This window comes from Centroberyx gerrardi, chromosome 5, assembly GCF_048128805.1.
Source record: "Centroberyx gerrardi isolate f3 chromosome 5, fCenGer3.hap1.cur.20231027, whole genome shotgun sequence".
NCBI lineage: Eukaryota > Metazoa > Chordata > Actinopteri > Beryciformes > Berycidae > Centroberyx > Centroberyx gerrardi.
The window spans coordinates 32,494,460-32,513,036 of NC_136001.1; the positions used below are offsets into that span (position 1 = coordinate 32,494,460).

The 18,577-nt window shown below is 44.0% G+C and overlaps 1 protein-coding gene across 9 annotated transcripts in view; it reads left to right on the forward strand.

The window, feature by feature from the left end:
- The window catches only part of ptprt (protein tyrosine phosphatase receptor type T), a 359,275-nt gene that overhangs the window by 301,088 nt on the left and 39,610 nt on the right, over positions 1-18,577 (forward strand). For 7 of the 9 annotated variants that reach the window (XM_078283910.1, XM_078283908.1, XM_078283909.1 and 4 more), the window contains 3 exons: positions 14,940-15,016; positions 17,248-17,284; positions 17,898-17,995. In XM_078283910.1, coding sequence (XP_078140036.1) covers positions 14,940-15,016; positions 17,248-17,284; positions 17,898-17,995 — 212 coding nt within the window. Of the gene's footprint in view, positions 1-14,930; positions 15,017-17,247; positions 17,285-17,897; positions 17,996-18,577 lie in introns of all 9 variants that reach the window. The other 2 variants (XM_078283906.1, XM_078283907.1) reach the window with 1 other exon arrangement.

Sequence of the window (18,577 nt, forward strand, 5' to 3'; positions counted from 1 at the left end):
TCGATTAAGGTGTTTACATGAGTTGCTTATAGAATATTCCATTCACATTCCCGTACAGAGCATAGCATTAATGTCTGAAGACGCACGCCCGCATTACGTCCCTGCGTCCTACGTCTGAGTTTCCCTCTGGAATTTATACCTGAAACTGTTTGTTTGGGACTTGTTGGGTCTTCTTTTTACCGGTGGCAGTCATCTTTTCTTCTGTAAACAAGTTGCGCAACACTCGCTGGAAGCCAGAGCGTGCGTCGTCAAGCAGTCGGACTGCCGTATGTGTCGCAAAATGCTGCGAAAACTCCGATAGGACGTCACAGTGCGATTAAGGTGTAAACATGTCTACAATGCACTTCAATAATGTAGCTAAAATTGGAATACTCCACATGAGGGTAACTTCGGTATTTTTCAACCTGGACCCTATTTTCTCATCTTTTTGTGTCTAAGTGACTAAAGGGGACAACAATTTTTGAAATTGGTCCAGTATTGAGCGAGATCGCTTCAGCCGGCAGCCGCGAAACGAGCTGCAATGTAATCCGACGGGGCAAATCGCACCGTCAATGTACGTCCACTAAAAGTTCTTGTTTTTGCCACTGACAGGCTCAGATTGTTATTATAAGTGTCTGACAACATTATGGAAAGGACCCTACAGAGAAATGAAACGTTTTTCTTTACCTTTCGCTTGATCCGGTCTTTCAAAAATTGTTGTCCCCTTTAGTCACTTAGACACAAAAAGATGGGAAAATAGGGTCCAGGTTGAGTTACCCTTTAATTTGACTATTGCTTACTCCGACTATGACCTTATTCAGGTTAAGGTAATCAGAAAATGCTGTTTACATGGCAGTGTCTTATTCAGAGTATTGACTTAATCGGATTAATATCGGAACATTGCAGTCCATGTAAACGTGCTCATTGACTTGTTAGGATGGAGGTTTTTGCCGTGTGTAAGAAAGAATTGTGCACAGTACTACATGCATCCAATGCATGTAGGAGGACTTGTATGGTGCGATGGCTAGTTTTTGTATGTTTGAGTGCCTTCCCAGCATGCACCTGTCCTACTCGAACCAAACCGCCGTGCTCGATACATAATGGCAAAGCAGAACGCACCCGTCTCAGCATGGGTGAAGTGGGGAAACCATCTATGAGGAGCGGCCGGAGGGCTAAACCTGATGTAATAAACAGTAGGGTGGCGGTCCGAGCTCCCAGCAGCCTCCACTCTCTCTCCACTTCCCCTCTGAGCGCCTCTTTCTTCCTCGCCGCAGGGTTTCCGCAGGTCCTTAACAGTCTTAAACGATCTAAATTTAAGGCCTTAAGAGGGACTGAACGGAAAAACTGTTATTAGACGTCTTAAGTGGGTTTTTTTCACCATGCATTGACGACTAACCCTTTATGTTCGGTGATACGAGTCGGAGCGGAGTTGGAAAGCGAGGTGAATGAAATGAGGAAACTGCCACGTAGTTTCACCAGAAGATGTAAAAGGAACCAGCAGTAGCCTCGGTTTTATTTTCTGATGTTGTATTACATACTAACTCTATATGAGAACCATATTTTGTTATCGTCGCATCTGTTTTCGTAAACACAGTTTGATATCATGCCACTAAACATGGTTTTAGAACTTTCGTTAGTTATGCTCATTCAGAAAAAGGCTGATTTTAATGGATTTTTGTTTATTTTGGTTGTTAAATTGGTGCTAAAATTAATTCCAGGTAGCTTTAAAAAGATCTTAAAGTCTTAAAGTCTTAAATTTGGCTTTGTGAAACCTGCAGATACCCTCTCTCTCTCTCTCTCTCTCTCTCTCTCTCTCTCTCTCTCTCTCTCTCTCTGTCTCTCTCTCTCTCTCTCTCTCTCTCTCATTTTCTATCTTGCTGTTGTTTCCTCCCCTTCTCTCTTCTCTCTCTCCATCTTCTTCTGTATCTCCATCCCCCTCTCTTGATCTCTTTCTCTTACTCTCTCTTTCTCTCTCTTTCACACACACACACACACACACACACACACACTGTCTATCTCTCTCTTTCACTCTATTTTGTATCTGGACTTCATCTATTCTCTATTTTCTTGCCTCTCTCCCTCCCTCGCCTGTTCTCTTTCCTTCTCTCTCTTGTTTTCTCTGCTTTTTCTTCCTCTTCTCTGCCTCCCTTTGCTTTCTGATGCTAATCTCCTCCCTCCACTCTCTCTCTCTGTCTCTCTCTCTCTCTCTGTCCATCTCTCTCTCTCTCTCTCTCTCTCTCTCTCTCTCTCTCTCTCACACACACACACACACACACACACACACACACCCCAGAGCCCTGTTTCCCCTCACTAATGTGTACCGGTGTTAAGGTGAGTGAGCGTCATTACACAGGCTGTCAGTCTTTGCCAGCCGGTGTTACCAGACACACACACACACACACACACACACACACACACACACACACACACACACACCCTTCACCTGGTGTTACACTGCCGAGCGTCACCGGCATAATCAGTATCCCCTCTGCATCATGTTGTTTCTCATTACACCGACGGCTGTGTGTACGGTGGTACGGTGTGTGTGAGAGAGAGAGAGAAAGCAAGGAAAGGGTCTGATCTGTGTGTGTGTGTGTGTGTGTGTGTGTGTGTGCAGCTGTACAGTGTGTGCCTGGGCCTGCCAAATCCTCCTCTCATATCCTCTCTGGCATTAATTCTCCACACGTCTGCAGAGCCGCTCTGAAGTCAGAACGCCCAAAACTCCTCTGAAGTATTTGACCAAAGAACCACAACAAATATTAGCATTCCCCGAGCTGTCACACACACACACACACTCACACACACACACAAATATATACACACACACGCACATAAGCACACGACACGCATACACATGATAGCACATACAGGTGTATTGATCATGAATGTTCTACCTGGAGGAATTCCTCACAAACTTCTCTCTCTCAATTTCTCTCTCTCTCTCTCTGTCTCTCTCTCTCTCTCTTGCAAGCACACACACACACATTCATGCAACCAGGTGCAAGTGCAGCCAAAGAAGAGCCCACACACACACACACGCAAATGCACACACACTCATGCGTGTGCAGATAAAGTTGTGTCTCTCTTTTCTGCAGATGAAGTTAATGGAGAGTATCAATAGAATTAATGGAGCACATATTCCCATTTTGAAATAAATATGTTACCTAATATTTCTTTCTCAACCTTTTAAAAATGCAGATTATTACATTAAAACAAATGTCGCTATGTTGCAAGCAAGAGTCTTAAGTAGAAATTAAAGTGATATTCCAGTGATATTTTCTAGCTAGTGAGCATTTTCTAAAAGTAAAATGTGTCCAGTTTTTATTTTTATTTTATTATAATTTTTTTACCCAAGCGGGTTTCCTCAGTTTGGAACAAAACGCTTCATCTTCATCTCTACTTCAAAAACAATGTGAAAGAATAGACAGACACACGTGAAGACAAACACACCAAACAGACAGGCAGATGTTGAAAATGTGCACACACACACACACACACACACACACAGGAGGCTGATTTTTAATGACGGCAGTGATATCATTGATATTGTTGACGGTGATTGCCGTTAATCATTTTTCCTCTTCAGAAACAGTCGGGGGTAACAATGAAGCAGTAATAACGATATATATGTATTTTACTGTTGATTTTTTAGCAATCATTATTTGTCATTATAAACCATCGGGTGGGGAGAGAGACAATGAAACCATGATTTTAGTGATGATTATTTTTTTTGGGAGTGATTATATTTCATCTTTCGAAAACTTCAGGAGGCCGACAATTTGATATCCGTCGATAGGTGTTAATGACAAGCTGTAATCGTTAGCGGTGTGTGATAATTGATGGTTGATGATTGAATCAGAATTAATGAGCTGCTGTCTAGACATTCAGGAGCTGGAGAAGTCCTGCTGTTTCCTGCATACTGCTGCACTTTGGCTCCGTTCCCAAGAGGTTTTTTTGTTTTTTTTTGGAAAAATCAAGATTTACTTTCTTTTCATCCATTTAAAGTTCCGAGGAATGGTTTTGTAAAAGGTTAATTAGGCCGTATAAATGTTATTAGGCTACATGAAGAAACGGCTAAATGTGAGCATCAGTCCAGGCTTCATTTTGTCATTCTAGGCTTTCCAAGCAGGAGGAACTGCTGGCCGTCAGATGTCAACATCTGTCTCCTTCTACCCATAATCCCTTGCGTTTTGGGTTTGTTTCCTGTAGTTGTTTTGAATTATGTTCTCTCACTTGTTAGGGAACTGAGACTCGAATCAAATGGACCGAACTAAAGGAGAAAACGCTTCTGATTTTGACTAAACCGCTCCTTGGTGAACACACTCTCACTCACAAATCTACTAGAAGGAGAGAGCATGATGAGTCCTGATAGTGTTTTTTTCTACTTGGACAAAAGAGATGTGGGATACTCATTCAATATTTTTTTTTAAATTCATGTGGTTTTATTGAGACAGGCGAGTGTGTAAGATTCAAGAGAGAATGGTCTGCTGTTCTCCCCTCCTTCCATCTCTCTCTCTCTTTTTCATCTCTCTCAAACAGCTGGAAACAGCATCCTGAGGTGTGTGTGTGTGTGTGTGTGTGTGTGTGTGTGAGCAGACAGCATTCTGAGTTGTTTGACACATCAGCCGCAGGGAGCTCTGGTCTTAATAGGCTATTACACACTATAATACCCTCCAACACACACACACACACACACACACACACACACAGATATTCAAGTACACACACACACAAGCACATACACACTCACAAGTAGCAACACAAATACACACACATGCATAAACAAGCATATTTGCTGACACTGAAACACTACTTGAACGCTTTCAAAAATGCACAAACACACTCAAAGACATATTCTCACAGACACACACACACACACACACACACACACACACACGCTCACACACACACACACACAGACTTGGGCATGAACCTTTCACCACATGTCCAAAAAATGTGCCTCGACATATGAACATACACGCAGTGAAGAAAAGCACACTCAAGCACACTTACACGCTACTCAATCTTACACACACACACACACACATGCACACGCACACACACACTCAATCACACACGCTATTAAATTCCCTAATGCCTTGAGCCGGGCTGACAGCGAAGTGTGTGCCGTGAGTGAGTTGAGCTCCACAGGGAGTTAACTGATTAAGTATATCTGTGACAGACACAATCCCCGCTTAGTGGCTACCGAGAGAGGAGGAGGAGGAGGAGGAGGAGGAGGAGGAGGAGGAGGAGGAGGAGGAAGACGAGAGGAGATGAGAGGGAAGGAGAGGAGAGAAGAGTAAAACATCTTGTTCAGCAGTTTCAACTTGCTACCGTGAGCGTTTTTTTTTCCCCTCCCTTTTTTCTCCCAAACACCGGCTCCATATGTTTGTGCAGGCGTTAAACCGAGACACACGACTAACTTGTCCTATTAAACCGCCATAAGCGATATCAGATCTATATATAACCAGTCCTGAACCTAACGTGTGCTATGTGGAAATGTGTCAAATTCCTCTCCTGAACGAAGCTCCTCCCGCTCCATTCAGCAGCTTTTCTTTTTTTTTTTTTAAACTAGCTCGTCTCCTCCCTCGCTGTTTAAAAGCGGCGCTCTCCCCCTCCCATTCCTGAAAATGTTCTCGTAATGGTGGAACGGATGAACTAGTAAACTTGCTACCCGCCTCTTCCCTTGTCAATGTTTGCAACACACATAGCCTTCAGCGGGAGAATTTTCTTAGCTTTACGGTGCTACACCTTTGCGCTACACCTTTGCTTTCACACCTTTGCTCCATATGTTTCTGTGTGCGGAAGTGTAGCTACTCATGTTTTCTGAAGCCATCACTAAATGCCCATCAGCGGTCTTACTAGCGTCTTTGAAAGCCCTTCCTCCTTATCCAGAGCGACGTGCAGCGAAGGCAACAGCAGTATTCGCTCCAAATCCTGGATCAACAACATTACAAGCAACCAATAGTAAGGAGGGCAAAAGTGTCAGAGCCGCAGTACAGTGGAAATGTTGCTTTGACCCAAGAATACTCATGTTAGAGAGAATTGGCTGGAAAAGAAATCAGAGCCAAGGAGAGAAATAGAGCGGATTTTCTGTAAAACTTCAAGATAAGAGCGTTTGAGAGTAAACAGAGGAGGACGATATGGCAGAACAGATACGATCCACAGGGGAAGAGGGGGATGTGAGGTGTTTTAGCGTTTTAGCAGCCGTAATAGAAGTCTCCCATCATGCATCTAGTCTGCATTAGCACAACAGTGGCAGACATGGTTAGAAATCGCCCACTATGCATCTATCCTGCATGCAGCCTCCTCTCTCCAATCTTGTAAAATAAAGCCTAAAAGGCATGTTGGAGCACAAAGCTCATGTCTCTTGAACAACAAGCTGCCTGACCCTTCCTTGCACTCTCTGCCAGTTGAAAAGAGGATGGAATATAAAAGACGCATTAAATAGACAGACGCACAACGCTTTTACTGCCCCATAGCACAAAATGACCATAATATATCTGTGGGGGTTGATAGGGTTGTTGATCGATACCGGTGAGTCAGCGATTACTTCACCAGCTGCCGAGATTTCTGGCTTTCAGAACTCACTTTCAGGCTCATACTCAGTTTAGGAACAAAAACTCCACACCTATTGGAGTTTCAAGACTTAATCACTTTTTCGGCTGCTGCACAATGGAGGACGGTGCTGTGAGCGAGTGAGCTGCATCACAACACATCTCAGCTATGAAGGCTATAAAGCCTCGGTCTCAAGCCAAAAAAAACAGTTTTATTATTCCAGTATTCAGCACGGTGATATATTCACTCTTCACTAGATGTTTCTGTTGGATCTCTGCTAATTAGCTATCTTATTCCTCTCTATTGTGAAAATGTGACTGTATTGTTTGTGTCAATTACAGGCCACCGTAGTTTAAGATTAGTTTAAGATTACTTAATGCCCTTTAACTTTCCAGATAAGTTCTCTCAGTGGTGAATAACAGAATGGTACTAATGCAACATGCATTCACTGTCGAAGAGGAACTTCTATAATAGCTTCATGTTTGCCAGTGTTTACCCGACCATTGACTGGATGGTTTGGGCCACTGTGCCGAAGAGAATTTCATTAGCATTGGTTTCAATGGAGCATTTTAGCGTTATATAGTCTACATGCTATTTAAAATGTGTCTTCGCCTCAAAATTGTGGGGTAAACACTGGTCTTTACTCCCTACAACGCCAAAGGGCAATGCATTTGTGAAACTGTCTTTGTTTCAACTTAAAGTCACACTGAAATGAAAAATGTACTTTTTCCCCTTTTTAGCTCATTCTATGATACGATACACCTATTTAACATTTTATGCCAAAACAATGACAAAAAATATATTTTCTCATATTTTTATATAAAAATCTTGTGTATATCAAATCATGTACCAAGAAGCGACATAAAAATTCCAACCAATAAAATCCATCACAGATTTTTGAACAGTTCCGCCCCTCTGCCAATAAAACTGCCTTTCTCTCCCTAACTGATCTCCCATTTGTTCACACTTTTGAATGATCCCTCCCCGCGTTAAGTCCTGCCCCAACATCCTGTTTCAACAGGAAATACACATTAAAGAAGTAAGAAGCTCTCAAAATATCTCATTGCGGCTTTAAGTAGTGCTGGTGCAGAAGTGGACTCTTTATCATTAATTAGTGTATATGGGTCTTATTTTTGGTGATATGAAATCTAAACCCTCATCATGACCTTTGAGCTTTAAAAGGACAGAAAGTAGCTGCTGCTGTTTGCCTTTGCAGGCCGGTGTGCTGCTGCAGTCATTAGGCGCCGGTGGTGGCAGGATGGCTGCTGTTCACTTTATTAGTGTGCAGCTGCTGTGTACAGACTCTCACTACATACAATCTGGTCTGATGTCTGCAAATTACAGCTTTCTGCAGCATTTGGCCGCACCGGCGAATCTCGCCAAGATAAAAAACAGAGAAGTCTATTTTCTTTGGCCTTTTCTGGCCCCCTGAAGTTAACAAGTTTTCCCCAACAAAACTTTCACAGCGGCTGCCGGGGTAATGACAAGAGTTAGGAGAAGGGGGGGGGGGGGGGTGGGGGGGTGGGGGAGTTGCAAGGTTAGGAAGAGAGGGAGCGCTCAGCAGAGGAGTGGAGCTCATTAATGAGTAATGGGTTCGCGACCCTCCGCTCTTGGACATCACGGCTTCTGATGACTTTGTTGTTACTCCAAAGCCGCAGGCGCTGACGGGGTGTGCATGTGTGTGTGAGGCATGTGTGGGACTTGAGACATATGTGTGTGTGTGTGTGTGTGTGTGTGTGTGTGTTTGCCTGGGAGCTAAAAAGTAACTTCCTTAGTGTGTGCACGCTTTTATTTCTATGTTTATGAGGACAAAATGCGCTCACAAGGATGGGAAGATGGGGAACATCCTGCAAAGTGAGGACATTTTGCTGATCCTCACTTCATTAAAGGGCTAGTTTTGGGTTAAGATTAAGATTAGTTTCGGGTTAGTGACTTGGGTTTAGGGTTCCCACTTAAATCCGGTTTAGGTTTGGAGTAAGGTTAGGCTTGTGGACAGTCAGGTCCTCATAAGCATAGTCATACAATCGTGTGTGTGAGTGTGTTTGGGTGTGTGGGTGGAGTATCACACCATCGTTTGCTTTATTTTTCCTTCTTCACACACACATACACTCAATTGCAGTAGTCTTCCATCTCTCTCTCTCAGTCACTCACACACACTCGTACAGACACACACTCTCACACACACACACACACACACACACTGTCAACCTCTTCAAACCCGTGGCCTGTGTCCAGATCTGCAGTGTTTCTTAGCCAGCGCCTCCTGCCATCTCAGCCCAATTAGAAGCTCCCCTCCCTGGGCAGAGAGGAGAGGAAAGAGCCCTCCCTCCCTCCCTCCCTCCAGCCTCAAATCTGTGGTTCTTGTGTTATGACAGCCACTGACACTAGCCCCGTGTAATTACTACTGTCTGAAGCAGAGAGAGAAATATGGAGGGGCAGAGAGAGAGAGAGAGAGAGAGAGAGAGAGAGAGAAAGAGAGACAGAGAGGCAAATGAGGGAAGAACCAAGGGAGGGAGGGAGATGAGTAAGGAGAGGGAGAGTCAGGCAGAGCTGGTGGGAAGAAATTGGACAAGTGAAGAGAAAGAGAAATGGAGGTAGAGAGAGAGAGAGAGAGAGAGAGAGAGAGAGAGAGAGAGAGAGAGAGAGAGAGAGAGAGAGAGAGAGAGAGAGGGGAAGAAGTAGGGGTAAAGGGAAGAAGATATGGGGAGAGAGGAAGGGCAGAAGGCTGGCAGACGACCCCCCCGGTGTGTTTGTTTGTACATGTGGTGTGTGTGTGTGTGTGTGTGTGTGTGTGTGTGTGTGTGTGTGTGTGTGTGTGTGTGTGTGTGTGTGCGTGTGTGTGTGTGTGTGCGTGTGTGTGTTCCAGAGAGAGAGTGAGTGAGCTGATAGCTGCTGACAGTATCTTGTGCTGCCAGAGTGGAGTCATGCTGCCATCATTGTTCGCCGCCTAGCAGGAGTCGGACAATTACGCCGATAAAGGTCCTGCAATTAATTTCCCATGAAGGTGATTCTAGAATTTATAATGAGGTGTGGGGATTCTAGAATCAATAAACAGGTATGAGGATTCTGGAATTTATAATCACGTATGGGGATTTTAGAATTAATGATCAGATAGGGGAATTCCAGAATCAATAAACAGGTGGGGGGGTTCTAGAATTTATAATGAGGTATGGGATTCTAGAATTGATAGGCAGGTAGAGGATTTGAGAATTAATACTCAGCACACATAACTAACAAATTAACACTAAGACACTCTCAAATTAATCAGGTAGATTTCAGAATTGGTGGATTCTGGGATTTATAATGAGCTACACAGCAAATTTAAACATTTCGAGTGTTATTTATTCACTTTTCAGTTTACCGAAACTCCAATTATTTGGAGTTGACAAGTGTTGATTGGAGAGTTCAGTCAGAGCAGATATGGCTCTGGGGCGAATGTTCAAAATCATGTAAAAGTGTTGAATGAACTTTTGGGCTTACATAAACACTGGCATGGTGTTAACTTTTACACTCTCTTGATTAAATTCTGCTTGATTCAGAACTTCGGCTAATTATCAGGACTTCTAGAACCTCGTGACTTCATCCCAAAAAGTGTTTAAGGATGCAAGATCTGCTTATTTTTCTGATCTCACCGTAAAGAACTGTTTAATGTCACTGACTCTGAAGCTTGACCTGGTAAACATGAGGAGTTCTTAAATTATTTCACTTAAAAAAGCAGAGGTCAGGCTCCAGATTCCCCCTGCTGCTCGCTGTCCTCCCTCCTCCTCCTCCTCCTTCATATCGTCCCTATAAAGTTTCTTGTCCATGGATCAGTTGAACCAAATATTTTATCAATTGTTAATATTTCCCTGTCTACTGGCTCTTTCCCTGCTTGTTTTAAACTTGCAGTGGTCCAGCCTCTTTTAAAGAAACACACTTTAGATCTTCTTGTTCTTAACAATTTTACACCTACAATATACAGTATATACGACACATAAAAGTTTCCATAAAAGCCAGCGATCCCACAAGCCTAGCTCAAACCAAGTGTCGGATGTCCCAAAATATTCATTCAGCATAACTGTGAGACTGTTTTATTTGTAGCCTTGTTTCGAAAAGTGCTCTATAAAAAAGTTGTTATTAATGTTATTATGATTATCATTTTAGTTGTCCTCACATTGTAGCTCTGTTTCTGAGGCAGAATTACGTGTTTGAAATACTGTCTGATGAATTTAAGCTTCTTTTTATTTTCCCTAAAATGAGTATATAACCCCTCAAATGTTTCAAGACCTTTGGACCAAGATCATTTCGACAGACCATACAGTGTAAAATGTCACAAATTCAGCATCAACAGTAATGAAAATGATTGCTAACATGAAAGTCGGACTATGAGCCTACTAGTAAAATTGAATCATCTTAATACATTTGCATACAAAACAGCTTTTGAGGGTGGAATTAGCTTTTGAAGTATTGAATTACAGGAGGCATAATTCTTCAAACGCAGACGCATGACCCTTTGGAATGAAAGCGTTCATGTCTAATTTTCAGAAACACAGTTGACTCTTTGAAGACAGGAGCGCCGCAGCAGCTAATTGACTAGCTCACGAGCTAGCTGTAGCCGGCTAGCTGTGCGCCGCTCGCTTTAAGCTAGGCTCTAACCTGCTGCAGCGTTGCATCAGTCAGCGAAGCCGTGCGCATTAGCATTTCAGTCACTTCAAAGAAAGACAGAGGTGCTCCTTCTCTCATCCCCCCCCCTCTCTCTCTCTCTCTCTCTCGTCAGTTTTTTCTCCCCATCCCCCTTTCCTCCCAGCCTCTTCTCCCCATTCTCTCCCTTCCTCACGTTGCCGTCTCTCCCTCCTCCCCTATTTCCATCTCCACTTCTTCTTCTTCCCTTCGTCTGATTCTGTCATCCTCCTCTGTCATTTACACCCTTTTCTCTCCTCTCCTCCTTATCTTGCCTCTCTCCTCCTCCTCCTCCTCCTCTCCCTCTCACCCCTCTCCCTCGCTCGCTCGCTCGCTCCTCTTGCCATTCCTCAGCTACCTCTCTCGCTCTTCTTCCTCTTATCTTTGCTCTCGCTCTCTTTATCCACTTAGCCCGCTCATCCTCCTCTCTCCCTCCTCTTCGCTCTTTATCTCACCTCTCTCATCCCCCTCTCTCCCCTCTCCCGTCCTGTCTCCCTCCCATCTCTCTCCTCTCTCATCCCTCCTTCTCACCAGCCATCGTCTCCCTCTCTCGCTATTCTTCCTTTTATCCTCTATCCACTTCTGTCTCATTCTCTCTCCTCTCTTCCCTCTCTCTCTCTTCTCTTCCCCCTTATCTTTCTCTTCTTCTCCCCCCTCTCATCCCTCTCTCTCCCTCTTCTCTCCTTTTTCTTCCCTCGCTCTCTCCCCTCTCATCTCTCTTTCCCTCTTCTCTCCCCTTTCTTCCCTCTCTCCCTCTTCTCTCCGCTCTCATCCCTCTCTCTCCTCCTTCTCTCCCCTCTTAACCCTCTCTCTCTCCCCTCTCATCCCTCTCTCTCTCCCCTCTCATCTCTCTCTCCCCCTCTTCTCTCCCCTTTCTTCCCTCTCTCCCTCTTCTCTCCCCCCTCATCCCTCTCTCTCCCCCCTCTCTCTCTCCCTTTTCTCACCCCTCTCATCTCTCTCTCTCTCTCCCTCTTCTCTCCCCTCTCACCCACCTTCCTCTCATCTCTCCTCCTTCATCCCCCTTCTTTCCCTCCTTCCTCCATAAGTTTGGTCATTGGATCTTCACAAACACTTAGCCGTTTCTGAACTGTTGAGCAGAGTTTAGTGTTATTATTTTTGATCCAAAATTGTATTGTAATGATAGTAATATTGCTGTGACATCGATTTTCCAGAGTGCAAACTTCCCTTTATTATCGATCATGTTTGTTAATGTGATTGTTTGGTTCCTTTTACTTTACAGCACTTTGTATTTTTTATCTTTCTTTCCCAAATGTATTTATTAGATTTTCAGAACAAATTATGTACAATTATCAAGCAAACATACAATTTGTGTGACATGTATACAAGTAGACATCGCTGTTCACTTAATGGTGTGACAACAACAAAACAAAGATGGATAGATAGATGCATACGAGTCCAAATGAAAAGAAAAATAACTAACAGACCAGTCAAATCAGGAGATGCACTTTGTAGTTGTTTTTTTTTACAATAACAAAATTCTATAGAGGCCTAGTCATCATCATTATAGTAGTAGTATAGCAGTAGTGTTAGTAATTATTCTTATTCTTATCCTTATCCTTCTTCCTCTTCTCATTATCAGAGAATGGAAATCAGAGAGGTTGATGAAGAGAAGAAAAAGACGAAGAGAGAGAGAAAAATAGAGATGATCAGTCTAAACCATGTGACTGTGTCATGTCCACTTCACCTGCAATTACCTGCCGTTGCCACGTTACAACCCAACAAAATGACTGCCTGCCATTAGCCATAATCACCCCGCACGTACCTTAATTCTATGGATAGCTACTAGAGCGCAGAACAAAATAATTGGCATTAAAAGAAAAAAATTACCTGATTTAGCCTTGGTGACATGCAGTCAAGCCACTGAGCCATGGCTGGATTTGGCCATGAAGAAGTAACATCTGTGCCGTGCTGATGTGAACGGGTCTTATGAGCATCTGAAGAGTTTCATTACAAAAGGCTACATAGGGGGGCGGAAAATCATTACCTGAACTTCATCTTTCAATATCTCTTAAATTAAATATAATAGCTCTATAATAGCTCTATAATAGCTCTATAATAGCTCTATAATAGCTCTATATCTCTAAAGAGGGTCCAGTCTGTAAAGGTGGTTTCATTTTGTCGACCACTGACGTAAGTGGCCTATTATCTCTCAAGAAACATCATGTGTGCTGCAAAGTGGCAATCTGCAAGATCTTTTTTTTGTTTTGTTTTTTTCATTTAGTCTCCATCTTTGTCCCTCAGCCTCACTGTTCTCAGCCTCACGCCTTTCTGCTCTGCACTTCCCACAGATCACCTGTCAATCAAACAGTGTGGGTGGAGCTTGGATTTTCTGTTGCTGCAGTTTGAGTTTCTCTTTTCTCTGTCTGTTCAGCCATGGTGGCTATCGCTGCTCATGCTAACTACCCAGTTCTTCTTCTTCAGTTTATTACAAACAAACCGGAAACGTAAAATGCATCACTTCCTGTGTGGCAGAGGATTTTTCCCAGGAAAGAGCTACCAGACACCGGCTGTTTAGAACAGACAGTGGAGAAGATTTCATGAACTGGAAATAGGTTATTATGTCACTAAGTAATAGAGAGTTGCAAAACGAACATTTATTTATATAAAAGTGTTGCTGATTCTGACTTCAGTGTTGTGATATCAGTAAAAATAAGTGTCACTTTATTTCAAAGGTTGGATTTCATGTAGTAGGTTTCATTTTTCCTGTTGTACCTGCCTGTTTTAGCCTCTGTGTCCACGGCGCACCTCTTTTTTTTAGCTAGCAGCAGTAACCAGATGCTCGTGGGAAGCGCGGGTCGTGGCTTGTTTGTTGCTACGGGACGACTGGAAATCTGTGCTAAAAACATTGACGTAAGGAACAAGCAACAGTGTGTCCTTTCCATTTAAAATAATGTGGAAAAACGAGCCAATGCCGCAAAGAGAGGCTCCTCGTGGACGTTCCGCTTTAGCCTGCACTCATACTGTTCCCAAATTGCCAGCACCTATTAAGACATGAGGGTCAATGGGGAGCGGTGCGTATGGTTTCTCTTTAGGCAAGAGCCGAGCGCTTTCTAAAGCCAAGGTCAGATTTTTAGAGCACCTCTTTTTTTGTGAGCCGACTAATGAGAAGGACGAGGAGCTGGGACAGTTTACAGCAACGGCAACCAGAGTGAGAATGGAGAGAGAGTAGGGAGAGAAAAGTTGGTAGCCGTTGTTGCTCTGATGGAGGGTTTTTGGCTGTGGTAAGTATCTGACAGTTGGACAGAAGTGCTGTTTGCTGATAATTACAGCTTTGTATGGGAACACAGAGTATGTTGTTCAAACCGTTTTGTCAACTTAGCAGCACAGCAAGTGCAGTTGAAGCAACGGCTTTTCTGCAAAAAAGCGAAGTGAGTGCACAGCCTTATTCCTCCCAAATGTTGTAACTCTGTTTTGTTTTTTTATTCCTTTTTGTTTATTACTGTTATGATTTTCCCTGTGTCGTCTCTGAGGAACTGAGCTCATCTGAAACTGGTTAAATCAAACCACACCAAACAGAACCGAACCATGCTTGTTGCATCTGTTTTATACATGTGTCTCTTGCTCTGTCTCTTTGTTTATATATTGTTATTCGCTCAGTCAGTTAGCTGTGAGTGTAAATTTAGGCTTGGTGGATAGCTGGTTAGTCAGTCAGTCAGTTTCTTCCATCTGTGGGTAAATGTAACTTTAGGCCTGTTGTATTGCTGTGCCATCTGACCCCACAGACGATCACACCAGAGTCAGACTGCAGCTGCTGGAGGGAGACCCGCACTCCGACTACATCAACGCCAACTACATCGACGTGAGTGCGCGCACACACACACACACACACACACACACTAACATACAGTACAAAGTCAGGGTCGCCTAAAGCCGCTCTGAATAAATAAATGTTAACAAATACAAATACATACATAGAAACATACATGTACATAGAAATACAGATATGAAAGCATTCTGTATTGTCTCAAACACAAGCATATGCACATACAAGGAAGTAGCCAGTATATCATTGTATGCAAGTACGCAGACACACACACACACACACACACACACACACACACACACACACACGGGGCATTAGCGAACATCTCTATCTGAAATTGCTTCAAACAGATGGACAGACGCTCATGCACACACCTAGAGGGCATTAGCTGACATTGCAACCTAAAATTATGTCAAACAGATGTACAGGTGCACACACACACACACACACACACACACACACACCTGACTCCCATTTCCTCTTTTAAAACAATTAGTGGCTAACGCTGCTAAAATCGCCACTGCTGGAATTGATTGCTCCCCTATCCTCCCTTCCTCCCTCCCTCCTTCCCTTCCTCCCTCCCTCTATCCATTCATTGTTCATTGCCATCCATCCTTCCTTCCCTCTCTCCTTCTCTCCTCCTTCCTTTTCCTCGCTCCACCCCTCCCTTCTTTACTCTAGCCTTCCTCTTCCCCCATGCCTTTTCTCCCTCCCTCTCGCCCTCCTTTCCTCATCCATCTATCCTCCATCTATCCTTCCCTTTCTCCCACGTCCCTCCCTTTCTCCTCCTTCCTTTCCTCCATCCTTCCATCCTCCCTCCCTCCGGGCGCTGTGCTTCGCTCATCGATTTAATCTCTCGCTCACAGTAGTTGTTGTAATCATAGCCTTAATGAATTTGGTACGAAATGCTTATTTTCAATTAGGGGAAGAGAGGGAGAAAAAAGGAGAGAGCATAAGAAAGAAAAATGTAAGAGAGAGGGGTAATCTCCACAGAGGAGACGCACGTATTTCTCCCCAAAAAAAAAAAAAAGAAAAGCGAGAAAATTAAAATGGTAACAATACATCTCCTCGGTGAGAGATAATGCCGCTCTAACGGTGTGGTCTTAACGGCAGCATGAAAGTGACAAATGTTTTCATCTCAACAAGGTTATCTGTCTCGTGGGGGTGGGGGGGGTGGGGGGGAGTCCTCAGATGAGGATGATCATTGGCTGGAGAGTCGTCGCTTTTCATCCGTCCCGCGGAGGGAAAATTAAGATTCCCTCTCTTATTTAATTTGATTTTGATTCGAAAAGTGACCTTGAGTTATTCTTCTGAGAGGAGCGGAGGAACGAGGGAGGGAAAGAGGTGACAAATTAATAGAGGAGAGAAGGCATAAGGGGGGAGAAAAGAGAGGGAGGGAGAAAGGGTGGAAGGTGGAAAGAAAGGAGACAAATTGAAAGAAAGAAGGATGGATGGGAGGAAGGGAGGGGATGAGAGGAAGCAAGAGGGGAAGGGCAGGAAGGATGAAGGAAAGGAGGGAGGCTTGGAGGAGAGAAAGGGAGGCAGAAATCGATTGCAGGGAAGGAGGGATGGGGAAGGAGTAAGGGGGGAGGGAGGGAGAGAAGGAATGAGAAGGAGATAGAGAGGAGGGAGGGAGAAAGGGAGGAAAGGTGAAAGGAAAAGAGACAACTTGATGGAGGGAAGGGCCGATGGGAGAAGGAACGAGGGAAGAGTCAAGGAGAGACGGAATGAGAGGGAGAGAGAGAGGGAAATAGACATGGAGAAGTGGATGGAGGAAGGGGGGAGAAAAGAGGGAAAAATGGAGTGATGAAAGAAAGGAAAGAGGGCAATAAAAGAAAGGAATTGGTAATAGAAGGAACAAGGAACAGGAGGACAGGAAGGACGGAGAAAGGGAGGCAGAAATAGATGGAGTGGGTGAGAATGGGATGGGAGGAATGGAGGGATGAGGCAGGAGAGAGAGATAGAGGGAGAGAAGAACGGAGGAAGGAAAGGAGGGGAGGGGACATTTCTATTTTCAATAAAGGGGTGGGAGGGAGCTAATGTGCTGCTTTTGAACTGTAATTTTGCTATAATAACGGCTGTATAGGGAGAGAGGGGGATGGACAGAGGGAGGGAGGGAGGAAGAGACGGAAGGGGGGGAAACGAGGGATTAAAGGAGGGGAAAATGAGGGCGAAAGAAGGTGAGAACATGGGAGGGAAGGGGGGATGGAGGGAGATGATGAAGGGATGGAGAGTTTTTTTTAAACTCTCTTTTTCCTGTCTCACAGGGCTACCACAGACCCAGACATTACATCGCCACACAAGGTAATTAAACTGACGTGTGTGTCTGTGTGTGTGTGTGTGTGTGTGTGTGTGTGTGTGTGTGTTACGTGTGTGTCTGCTTTCGTACAAGTGTGAGTGTGTGAGTACGTGTGTGTGCATCTGCATTCGTGCAAACGTGAGTGTGTCTCCATTACTGTGCCTGTGTGTGTGTGTGAGTGAGTAAGTGCGTATGTGTGTGTGTGTGTGTGTGTGTGTGTGTGTGTGTGTGTGTGTGTGCAGCAGCCACCTGGTAAATGTCGTCCTTTCGAGGTGGAAGGCTATTACCACAACCTCCTAAATCTAAACCGCCGTATAAAATCCCCCTGACAAATTTAAGACCCCATTACCTCAAACCCCCTAACCACTAACCAGCCAGGCCTTATCTGGGATTGATAGTGTGTGTGTGTGTGTGTGTGTGTGTGTGTGTGTGTGTGTGTGTGTGTGTGTGTGTGTGTGTGTGTGTGTAGGTGTGTGTGTGGTTTACCTCTGTGTCTGTGTATACATAAAACTGGTGTGTGTGTGCATGTACTGTGTATCGATATGTCTGTATCTCTTACCTGTATCATTATGTGTGTGTGTGTGTGTGTGTGTGTGTGTGTGTGTGTGTGTGTGTCAGGGCCCATGCAGGAGACGGTGAGGGATTTCTGGAGGATGGTCTGGCAAGAGAATTCGGCCTCCATCGTCATGGTTACCAACCTGGTGGAGGTGGGCAGGGTGAGTTCATTATCACAGAGATTACAGTGTGTGTGTGTGTGTGTGTGTGTGTGTGTGTGTGTGTGTATTAGGAAGAGAGAGAGAGAAAAGCCCAATACCTGGAAAGGTGTGAAAGTACAGATTCAGGAAATATCTTGCTTATTATGGCTCCTTTTATTTTGAATATCGGATTTTATTGTAAAAATGTTATATATTTTTTAATAATTTCTTAAATGATCAGATTTTAAATATCAGATTTTATGTAAAATTTACCAAAGATATCAAATACTTGGACATGGAAGAGCACTGAACTTTTGACTGTTGGTTAGACGCTGAACACCAATCTGACGGGAGTTGTTGATGTTTCCATGGTTACAGCTCTGCTACAGTGCAGTTCTGCTGAAAGATTTTGGCAGAAGCTTGTAAATTGCTTTAGCTTGTAATGAAATCATTTTAAATCAATACGTTGTGTCAAATAATTATGGTCTGGTAAGTAACTGTTTAATATGCAGGATAATGCGGGCAGCCGGTTATTACGGCAGAATAAATCCCTGCAGGGTGAGCAGAGTGACCTCCGCCTGTCAGAGTCCATTCATCCTGTCA